General features: G+C 41.0%; 1 protein-coding gene across 1 annotated transcript in view; it reads left to right on the top strand.

Annotated features, from left to right (window-relative positions):
* USP13 (ubiquitin specific peptidase 13) overlaps positions 1-12,261 on the top strand; it is a 136,855-nt gene that overhangs the window by 35,864 nt on the left and 88,730 nt on the right. The window contains 1 exon segment of the mRNA XM_023184813.2: positions 2,033-2,093. Coding sequence (XP_023040581.1) covers positions 2,033-2,093 — 61 coding nt within the window.

The following is a 12,261-nucleotide window of genomic DNA, read 5'->3' as shown; positions in this document are numbered from 1 at the left end:
CATCCATCCATCCATCCATCCATCCATCCATCCATCCATCCATCCATCTATCCATCCATCCAACAAATATTTACTCAGTAGCTGCTGTATGCCAGGATTGCTGCTGTTCTTACCAGCCCTGCCCACACCCTTATCCTAACATGAACTGATCATTTCCTCCTTATGATATGATTGTGCATTTTTTGAATCTTTCTTAGCACTCACCAGAATCTGTGGTATCGTTTGTTTACATATATGCTCCCCTACTATGCTGGCCAGCTCCTTAAAAGATGGAACATGTCTTCATTCAGTTGGCAGTCCGAGCCCCAGCACGGAATCTGACACAGGGGCACAGTCATATTTGCTGATGGAAGAGTTTTATTTTCTCAAACCTTGTTGATTTTGGTTGTTGACTGATGCAGAGGTGATGATCTTTAGAAGGAGGTTCTACTTTTTTGCAAGTCTAAGATGTGAATCTCACAGTGTGGGACAGGCTCATGTTCTAGCAAGTCTTCGTGCAACCCCTCCTCGTTATCCTTCTGCCATCATGCAGGAAAGGAGGGGGCTGTGAAACTAAAATAATTAAAAGGACACCATAAAATTCCGTAGAGAGATTTCAGGGGACCTCCAGGAGTGATAAAGGTGCTTTGCAATAGGTTTTATTTCATCCCTTTTTGAAGCAGGTAAGTGGAGAGGGGAAGAAAGAGGCTCTGAGATCATAGAGGAGTGATTCTAAGAGAGATGTGCTTTTGGCATCAGTATTTGGAGGGACAGGTTTTTGAGAAAGTGTTCTGTAATGCAGATTCCTAAGATGTGAACTGTAAACCTGTAGTCGAAACTGTAAAAACTTAATGTGAGAATCACAAGGATGAGTCAGCCTTCAAAGTCAACTATTAAAATGTGAGAAAGCAGCCTTAGGACTCATGAGAGGACAAACTGAGAAGCAGAAAATGTGCAGCAAGATCTTGACACCTGTGGCTGCTTGGAATCATGTGGCATTAAACCCACACATCGTGGTCTGCTGGAAATGTGCTTTTTCCTAGTAACTGAAAAAACATACACTGTGGAAATACGGTTTTGGCCTTATACTTGATTTGAGAGTGAAATATTTTGTGTGAGCATCAGATGAATGGCCTCTTTTGTATTACCACTTGATGGGCATTTTATTTCATTACTGCTGACATGATGCTGGGCCGGGTGTGGTGACTCACGCCTGTAATCCCAGCACTTTGGGAGGCCGAGGCGGGCGGATCACGAGGTCAGGGGTTCAAGACCAGTCTGACCAACACAGTGAAACCCTGTCTCTACTAAAAATACTAAAAATTAGCTGGACATGGTGGCAGGCACTTGTAATCTCAGCTACTTGGGAGGCTGAGGCAGGAGAATTGCTTGAACCCGGAAGGCGAAGGTTGCTGTGACTGAGATTGTGCCAGTGCATTCCAGCCTGGGCAACAATGCGAGACTCCATCTCAAAAAAAAAAAAAAAAAAAAAGAAAGAAAATACACGATGCTTAGGATGGCAAACATAGCCACTTGCTAGTGCTCCAAAAATGTTTAGGGAGGTTAGATTGAGACTTCATGTGCCCAGACTATCAATGACTATTGATATTAAGCCTTTTAACAATAGTTGTTAGGCATGCCCAGGGCCAAGCACTAGAGACTGACTGGGTAACCAGGAGAATAAGATCCTCACCTTCTGGAGCCCCATCATCTTTCCTGAGTTTTTCATCGTCAGGCCTGGACTCCTGCCCTCTTGGGAGCAGGTGTTGATTTGAAGTTTAAGTAATGACTTCACCTTGATCCCTGGTTTCCATTTCTCTTTCCAGAAGTGCTTTCTTTATAACTTAATAAAAATAAGCAGGTGTATAGCATTGCCCTTCACCTACCTGCATTAACCTGGGTCAGTTCCCTGTTTATCCTGGAATTGCTAATCTAGATGGAATATTTCTTCTTGGCCTTCTATAAAATCTGGGAACCTCTGATATGTGCTTTTCCCCCATAAAGATGTTTATTTTATAGGTTGCATTTTAATTATCTTTTGTTTTCTTTTCAGAAGGTAAGAGGGGCGTCTGGTGGAGCGTTACCGAAAAGGAGGAATTCCAAGATTTTTTTAGGTAAATAGTAGCATGCTCAGATTTTGTGTTTGTGTGTGTATGTGTGCACACTCATGTGCATCTTTTATTTGGAGTAATAGGTTGTTTATTGCTGTACAATTTAAGGATGAGAGGCACAAATTTAAAGGCCTGCCTCCACTCTGCGTTTACCTACCAGCGAAGTGTGCTTTTAGCCCTCTTAGTCGGGTTCAGTGCTTTGAAGCAATTATACTTACAGTGACTAGAGAGTAATTATAATTCTGCTTCAGGTCTGTTTATTGCTTACTTTATTTTTAGTTTTTGAGACAGGGTCTGGCTCTCTCGCCCAGGCTGGAGTGCAATGGCGCCATCTTGGCTCAATGCAACCTGCGCCTCCTGGGCTCAAGCCCTGCTCCTGGCTCAGCCTCCCAAGTAGCTGAGACCACAGGCACATATCACCACGACTGGCTAATTTTTTGTACTTTTTGTAGAGACGGAGTTTCACCATGTTGCCTGGCTGGTCTTGAACTCCTGAGCTCAAGCGATCGGGATATCAGGTATGAACCACTGCGCCCGGCCAATTTTTTGCTGACTTTAAATAGCTGGCTCTTGCAGTGGCTCACGCCTGTGTTCCCAGCACTTTGGGAGGCTGAGGCAGGAGGATTGCTTGTACCCAGGAGTTTGAGATCAGCTTGGGTAACATAAAAAGGCCTTGTCCTTACCAAAAAATTAAAAAATTAGCTGGGTGTGGTGGTGTGTGTCTGTAGCCTCAGTGACTTGGGAGGCTGAGGCAGGAGGATCACTTGAGCCCAGACAGTTGAGGCTGTAGTGAGCTTGACACTGCACTCCAGCCTCAGTGACAGAGTGGGACCCTGTCTCTCAGAAAAAAAAAAAAGTCAATTTTTTTCTTTTTCTTTTTAAAATTAGCCAAACTACAGACTTCATTCAGATTTCATAAATTTTCTCCCACTCATGTCCTTTCTTTGTTACAAGATACGATCCAGGGTTCCGCATTGTATTTAGTTGTCATGTTTGTTTAATCCTTTCCAGACTCCGATCATTCTTCAGTTTTTCTTTGTCTTTAATAATTGTGAGACTTTTGAAGAGTGCTGGTCAGTTATTTTGTGGAATAGACCTCAGTTTGGTTTTATCTGATGTTTTCTCATGAAAAATGTGATGTTATGCATTTTTGGAAAGAATCCTACAGAGGTAGCGTGCCGTTCTTAGTGCATGGTATTGGGGTATATGGTGTTGACATGTTGTCATACTGGTGATGTTGAACTTGATCATTGTTAAGGTAGTGTCTGCTGGCCTTCCTCATTGTAAACGTATAGTGTAATTAAGAAATATTTTGAGAGTGATACTTTGAGACTGTGCTAAATATCTTGTTTCTCCTTAAAGTTTTGTTCACTAATTTTAGCATCAGTGGACCTTGCGTGCAATAATTATGACTCTAGTGTTTGACTAATGGTAATTTGAAAATTTCCTTATTCAGAAGGGCCAGTTTTGTTTATGCAAATGACTACTGATTTCTATATCATATAATTATGGTTATATTAAGCTTCTGATATGGTTTTCTCAAGCGAAAAAGTGGTTTGATAATATTTGACCGAACAAGTTTATATGCCTAAATGTCTCAGATTATTGTTTGAAAGGATTTGCAAAATTGTTTCCATAGTATGATTTCATTTTTGTAAAAAAATTCTATACATACATACACATATGTATATACAGATATAGATATGTATATGTATATATGCATGCATGTATGAATGTATAGCTGTGTGTGTGCACACACTTCTATACACATATACACACGTGTACATATATAACTGGGAGATCAGAAGAGTCTGGAAGAATACTCCAAACTGTTAATAGTAGCTCTTTCCCAGTAATAGAATGGAAGTGATTCCAATTTTCATCTTTTTGCTTCTCTGTATTTAAACTTTTTCTATAACAAACATGCTATTGTAATGAAAAGACACATTAATTATTTGAAAAGTAACGCCATTGAAAACTGCTGTGGAGCTGAGTTTCTTTCCTGGTTTGATTCTCAGTTACTCAGTTACTCTGATTACTCAGTTACTCTGTTTGATTCTCAGTTACTCAGTTACTCAATCCAAACTTGCTGTCTTCTCCTGCTTCTCAGCTCATGCTTTTCTGTACAAGGCTTATCTGCATTTTGTTCGTCTACCTTGGCCAGTCTTCTTTACTTCTCAACCTGCCTTTGGACCACAACCCAATTTAACCAACTAAACCCAAACCAGGCTAGCAGGAACCCCAAAGCTGAAATTATGAATATCTTCTGATGCTTTGGTTATTAGTCTTCCAGCACCTTTGCACTAATATAGATCATATGATTTTGTTTAGATCATATGATTTCATTTGAATTAAGTGGAATCATCAGGTTCTGCTTGAAGGCAGAACTAACTAAACATTTTGACTTACCATTGTTAATTTTTATTATTTTCTTTGGTGGAATGAAGAAGTTATCTGACCTTGACCTTTAACTTTTGTGTCTTCTTTTCATAAGACCTGGAGGTTTGATTTTTTTTCTAGTGATTATTTTGGTTGCAGAGGATATTGTCAGGAAACAGTTTTAGAAATTAATTTGAAAGTTAGCACTGAGGTTTTGTGCTTCAAACTGTGTGGACCCCTTCCTTCCATTCTTCCATAGGGGACTACCTACCATTTTGTTTCAGTGAGGCTTTTTCTGCAGGTTCTTCTCTGTGTTCAGGCAAGATTTCATATCTTAGAAAACCACAAGGTGCATATAGAACTCACGGCCCCAAAAAAGTGTTCTATGACTATATTAATTTAAAAAAGAATGCCATTAGCCCCAGATTCTATTTCTTCCTGTTGTTTTATATCGAGGTTCTTTACAAATTTACCTCTTTCATCCCAGTAGGAGTTCTTTCTTTTTTTTTTCTTTTTTTTTTTTTTTGAGACAGGAACTCATTCTGTTGCCCAGGCTGGAGTGCAATGCCACAATCATATCTCACTGCAGCCTCAACCTGCCAGGCTCAACTGATCCTCATGCCTCAGTCTCCCAAGTAGCTGGGACTACAGGCACACACCACCACACATGTTTAATTAAAAAAAAATTTTTTTAAAGTGATGGGGTCTCACTGTGTTGCCCAGGCTAGTCTTGAACTTCTTGCTCAAGCAGTCTTCCAACCTCAGTCTCCCGAAGTGCTGGGATTACATGTGTGAGCTGCTGTGCCTGGCCAGGAAGTTATTTTTTACAGGAATTCATTCTTTGCAAGTTCTGATTTAAAGCCCCCTCAACTGGTGCTTCTTGTCTCCTAGGAACAGGTACTTTTATCTTGACATATTGGTCCCAGCCCTCTGAGTTGATATGACCTGTAAATTAATTTCAGTGATGGGCTGTGTATTAGGGTTACATCTGGTTTACATAACAGTAAATTTAAAACACTGGTAACTTTGTTTATTTATTTATTTATTTATTTGAGCTGGAGTCTGGCTCTGTCACCTAGGCTGGAGTGCAGTGGTGCGATCTCGGCTCACTACAACCTCTGCCTCCTGAGTTCAAGCAATTCTCCTGCCTCAGCCTCCCAAGTAGCTGGGATTACAGGTGCCCACCACCATGTCTGGCTAATTTTTGTATTTTTTTTTTTTTTTAGTAGGGACGAGGTTTCACCATGTTGGCCAGGCTGGTCTCGAACTCCTGATCTCAGGTGGTCCACCCACCTTAGCCTCCCAAAGTGCTGGGATTACAGGCATGAGTCACCGCACCTGGCCTATTTATTTATTTTTGAGACAGGGTCTCACTGTGTCGCTCAGGCTGGAGTGCAGTGGCACAGTCGTGGTCACTGCAGACTCAGCCTCCTGCAGGGCTCAAGCGATCCTCCCACCTCAGCCTCCTAAGTAGCTGGAACCACAGGCATGCACCACCACACCTGACTAATTTTTGTATTTTTCTGTGGAGACAGGGTTCTGCCATGTTGCCCAGGCTGGTCTCAAACTGCTAGGCTCAAGTGATCTGCCTGCCTTGGCCTCCCAGAAGGCTGGAATTACTGGCCACTGAACCCCAGCCGATTCTGGTAACTTTAAACAAGATAGATGCTTATTTTGCTGTCATGTAGAGGATGTTGAGAAACAGGAAGTGTGGTGATGTGATGGTCTCATGTTCACCAGGGATCTAGGCTCTTACCGTATTCCTGCTTAATCCTCCATCCTAGCCCATGATTTCCAACCTCATCATCACCTTACGGTTCATAATGGCTACTGGAACTCCAACCATCACATCCTGATTCTGGAAAGCATGAAAGAGGAAAGGGGAGGCCGGACGCGATGGCTCACGCCTATAATCCCAGCACTTTGGGAGGCCGAGGCGGGTGGATCACCTGAGGTCAGGAGTTTGGCAGCTTGGCCAACGTAGTGAAACCCTGTCTCTACTAAAAATACAAAAAATTAGCCAGGCGTGGTGGCACATGACTGTAATCCCAGCTACTTGTGAGGCAGAGGCAGGAGAATTGTTTGAACCTGGGAGGCGGAGGTTGCAGCGAGCTGAGATCGCACGCACCATTGCACTCCAGCCTGGGCAACAAGAGTGAAACTCCATCTCAAAAAAAAAAAAAAAAAAAAAAAAAAAAAAGAAAAGAAAAAAGAAAGAGGAAGGACAAAATAGTCTAATCTCCCAGCAGAATCACCTTGCTTTTGTCAGCCTTCTCATAGAGCCCCTAATCAGTTTAGGCCTCTCTGTCAGAACTTGGTCACGTGGTCATATCTAGCTGCACAGGAGACTGGAAAATAAAGCCCACCAACTGGCTTCACTGAGTAAAGTTTGGGGTCTCTTATTAGGAAGAAGAGGACAGTGGGTATTGGGAGGCAGCTCGTAGCCTCTGCCACAGACTCTTTCCCTCAAAGGGACGCAGGGATTGTTTCCTCATGGAGAGGAAGATAACTCAGAGCTCTCTTGCAGTTTCTCTGTTATTTTTTGGTTAGGAAGTACTATTTCACTGGTACTGAAATGAAATTACGATGCTGCTTCTTCTGCTTCATGAAACAGATGTAAGTGGCCAATGCTTTATCTTGGATAAAGGTGTTTTCTTCCCATTCATTTGATGACTTTGTGAATAATTCTTTTTCCATCGGCTCAAGAGTGACATTGAAACCATTGAATCATTTGGTTACAACCTGCAATTGATTTTACAAGGGAAGCTGAGGCCACTGACTGGTGCTAAATGGCTTCCCGGTGTCCTGAGCACCACCCTGCCCCTCAGTGGTCAAGTCACTCTTCCTCCACATTACTTTGATGTTCATTCAAGTGAAATTACCTCAGTACTAGCTTTTGCTGTTTTTTTTTTTTAAACCAGCAACGACAATTATTGGTAATTGAAAAATCATTTAAATTCTATCCTTTTAAAACATCTAGGATTACCTCATGGATAAAGCTTAAAATTGAGAAGTTATAAAGGGCTCTTCATTGAAAATTAAGTTTTTCCCCCTCCCTTCCCTGTATCCTAGCCACTTGGTTACTGCCTCCAGAGACAAATTTTCTGTTTGTGCATCTTTGTATATATTGTATATCCTCTCAGCAATTTTCTATACATAAATAATGCTTCTAGATTTCTTTTGCCTGTGGTCCCTAGCGAGCCATTAACCTTTTGGCTCCCAAATTGTGTTCTGAGGCAACTTGGAGTGCTGCAGTGAGCTCACCAGGGCACTGAGGGATATTTTAAGTCTCCGAGGGAACATAGTGGTGCCCAAACATTGCATGAACTAAACACAGTATAGTTTTACTATTAAGTTACCCTATATTCCTTCTGATAACTTCATATCTTTGTAAAGCTGGGATTTTTTAGTGGTTTCTGTGGTAAAAGTCAAGCACCACGTGAAAATCAATGTGAAATGGGAAATAAGGGTGGCAGGGGCTGATCCGATTCAGGGACATTGTGCATTGCCCAACAGCTGCACACATCCCAGTAGTGAAGGACTGGGGCTATTTCAGAGTGAAGTATTTTTTCTTTCAACTTATATATATATTTTGCAAATGGTTAATTAGTTGCTAGAACATAAATACCAAGTTTTTTTTTTTTTAATCTAACTACTAAATAAACAGCACCATAAGGTATTTCTTTTCTTTTTTTGAGATGGAGTCTTGCTCTTGTTGCCCAGACTGGAGTGAAATGGCATGATCTTGGCTCACTGCAACCTCTGCCTCCCGGGTAAAAGCGATTCTCCTCCCTCAGCCTCCCAAGTAGCTGGGATTATGGGCACCCGCCACCATACCTGGCTAATTTTTTTGGATTTTTAGTAGAGACGGGGTTTTGCCATGTTGGCCAGGCTGGTCTCAAACTCCTGACCTCGTGATCCGCCCACCTCGGCCTCCTAAAGTGCTGGGATTATGGGTGTGAGCCACTGTACCTGGCCAGGCATTTCTTTTGGCTTAAGGTTGCTGTGAAAAAATTGCTGGGATGCTTAGGGGTGCTGTGAACCAGGAGAGTTCAGCTAGAAAGGGACACTATTAGGTTGTGTTGTAGAAAGATAACTTTGAAAAATATGAAAGTTGATGAGTTTGGGTATAAGCTGATATGAAAGAGATAGTAGAGAAGCGAGGAGGTAAGGGAGGTAAGGCTTCAAGAAATACCCTAAGGCTCACAATGTGATTCTGGCCTAATTCCATATATATATATATATATTTTACGATAAAGCTACAAATATGCATAGATATGTAAATAACTGGTAATGCATTTAATTTTAAAAATACCATATGTTTGATACATCATAAAAAACAGTGTTAAATATTTACATCTTTATGGAGTCTGCCCCAGTTTTCACAAATGGCAGTAAAGGAGTTCAGTTCTCTGTGTCTGAAGAGTGGAACTTCTGAGGAGCCATCACTTCACCTCAGAGAATTCCACTTTTTTGGCTTAGACCAGGTGTTTAAACTTGCTGAGGAATAGACTGAAAACAGAAAATTTGTGCAAAGTTTCGCTAATGGGCCTGTTCAGAAAGTTCGCCTGCGCCTCTGATAACCAGAAGGTTCTAATAAATTACATTTTGCTATTTTTTTCTGAAGTAGGTAAAATAATATGTTCTGTGCTCAAGAGGCTTTTCCCCTGTACCTTCTTCTGAAGGTAAATAGTTGGTTAGATTTTGCAGCCCTTGGACAGATCGCTTGCCTCTAACAATTAAAGTTAATATGGTCAGGCTGAGAGAACTCTGACCTGGGAATCAGAGCCCTAGCTTTGTGTAGGGACCCATTCATTCTTTCACTGTTCTCCTTCATAGCTTAGGCATCTTGGGGAAATGGGTAGTCCCAGCCACTTCTCCCAGGGATCTGGGAGGATCATCAGAGCAGAGTTTGTATTTATTTATTTATTCTTAAACTTAGAGAAATCTCTCTTGGATATTGCCACTTAATAGCCACAATAGAAAGTAGCAGCTGGGGAGAAGCTGGGGGTCCCTAGAGTATGGTTACTCTGTAGCTTCTTCAACTAAATATTTTTGGGGTGATGAGACATGATTTAGAGACATGTGGAAATTTTAGGTTATATTTAGGGCTGTGGGATCATATGTGTTCAGGAGGAACCTTAGATTTGTCCCCTAAAATCAGAATGTAGGTTACCTCTGATGGACTTTTCCCTAATTTGGATTAAGTTTTTTTGGGAAAGATCATGCCCCTCTTCCATTCCATTGAATTAAAAATAAAAGTAAACTTAAAATAAGTGTAAAGAAGCACAACAAAGTTCTGCTTTTCTGCATGACAGCAGTCTTGCTTCCTCTTAAACATGTGAGTCGCCAATTAAAATACAATGCAACTCTTTTGATATTCTTGTTTTGCATGTTGATGTTATTGACTTCCTGAAGTCCCCATTCGCAGACATTTACAGAGTGTGTGGTGTGTGCCGGGCACAGTACAGAGGCTAGGAACATGGTGGTTAAGACTCATTTCTGGCTCTCTGAATTACAGTCTAGAAGAATTTGAAGGTGGTAACTTCTGAATACTCAGATTTCACAGAAGATCCCCACATGGTATCATGGTCTTGCAGCCAAAGGGAAGGGAAGGCACTTTTGGTTGTGTTAGTTGTCAGGAAGAGGGAGAAGGTGATGATGATGATGGGGATGGTGGCTATTGTTTGCAGAGTCCCCTAGTACCTACCAGATCCTACACTAGGGTACCTTAAAACTTTATCTTGTTTAATCCACTTAACGGTCTTGTGGGGTAGATAATATCTACGGCTTACTCACAAGAAAAAAGAACTTAGAAGTAAATTTTCTAGGGTTACATAACTAGCAAATGTCAGAGTGGGATTTTTTTTTTTTGGTATTTTATTTATTTATGCCAGGTAAGATTTGAATTAGCTTTATTTATTTATTTATTTATTTATTTATTTATTTATTTATTTTTTTTTGAGACGGAGTCTGTCGCCCGGGCTGGAGTGCAGTGGCCAGATCTCAGCTCACTGCAAGCTCCGCCTCCGGGGTTCACGCCATTCTCCTGCCTCAGCCTCCCGAGTAGCTGGGACTACAGGCACCCGCCACCTCGCCCGGCTAGTTTTTTGTATTTTTAGTAGAGACGGGGTTTCACCGTGTAGACCAGGATGGTCTCGAACTCCTGACCTCGTGATCCGCCCGTCTCGGCCTCCCAAAGTGCTGGGATTACAGGCTCGAGCCACCGCGCCCGGCTGAATTAGCTTTAAATGAGCATGTTTTCTGTGGAAAAGAGACAGATAATATCTTGTATGAGCTGAATCTGCATACAAAAACACAAGATTTATGCTTTGGTTACTTAAAATTGTTAAATATAATTATTATAATAAGGAACAATTTAAGAATAAAGTTCACTCATTCATGATTTCCATTTGTTTAGTTTTCTTTCTCATTTTTGTCTATAAGCATAATATAAAGTCTTTACAGTGAAGATGAATTTTGTATTTTTAGCATTAACATAGCATAAACATTTCTGTTCCTAAATAGTCTAAATAACTATGATTTAAATAATATTCTATTGGGTTGAATACTTTTTTTTTTTTTTTTTTCTGAGATGGAGCCTTGCTCTGTCGCTCAGGCTGGAGTGCAGTGTTATGATCTCGGCTCACTGCAACCTCTGCCTCCTGGGTTTAAGCAGTTCTCTGCCTCAGCCTCCTAAGTAGCTGGGATTACAGGTGCATGCCACCATGCCTAGCTAATTTTTGTATTTTTAGTAGAGACAGGGTTTCACCATCTTGGCCAGGCTGGTCTTGAAGTCCTGACCTCGTGCTCCACCTGCCTCAGCCTCCCAAAGTGCTGGGATTATAGGTGTGAGCTACCGTGCCTGGCCAGGTTGAATACCATTTTTTTAAATTAAACATTTAGATTCCAACTTAAAAAAATTATAAATATTGAAGCATTCACATTTTTATAACATATAGAATCTTTCTTTGAATTATATGCTTTACGTTAATGCCTTTACTTACTAATTAAACTTCTTTAAAATTACATTTTGTCAAATGAACCTCACTTCTATGGCTATCTAGTAATGTTGTTTGGTTTGGTTCTTTATTTTGGTATTTCTGACTCTTATAATTTAAAATCTTTTATTAAAACATTTAGACCAGGTGTGGTGATTCATGCCTTTAATCCCAGCATTTTTTTTTTTTTTTTTTATTATACTTTAAGTTCTAGGGTACATGTGCATAACGTGCAGGTTACATATGTATACATGTGCCATGTTGGTGTGCTGCACCCATCAACTCGTCAGCACCCATCAATTCATCATTTATATCAGGTATAACTCCCCAATACAATCCCTCCCCCCTCCCCCCTCCCCATGATAGGCCCCAGTGTGTGATGTTCCCCTTCCCGAGTCCAATTGAGCTCATTGTTCAGTTCCCACCTATGAGTGAGAACATGCGGTGTTTGGTTTTCTCTTCTTGTGATAATTTGCTAAGAATGATGGTTTCCAGCTGCATCCATGTCTCTACAAAGGACGCAAACTCATCCTTTTTTATGGCTGCATAGTATTCCATGGTGTATATGTGCCACATTTTCTTAATCCAGTCTGTCACTGATGGACATTTGGGTTGATTCCAAGTCTTTGCTATTGTGAATAGTGCCGCAATAAACATACGTGTGCATGTGTCTTTGTAGTAGCATAATTTATAATCCTTTGGGTATATACCCAGTAGTGGGATGGCTGGGTCATATGGTACATCTAGTTCTAGGTCCTTGAGGAATCGCCATACTGTTTTCCATAATGGTT

This window comes from Piliocolobus tephrosceles, chromosome 2, assembly GCF_002776525.5.
Source record: "Piliocolobus tephrosceles isolate RC106 chromosome 2, ASM277652v3, whole genome shotgun sequence".
NCBI lineage: Eukaryota > Metazoa > Chordata > Mammalia > Primates > Cercopithecidae > Piliocolobus > Piliocolobus tephrosceles.
This window is presented reverse-complemented; position numbering and strand designations above follow the sequence as displayed.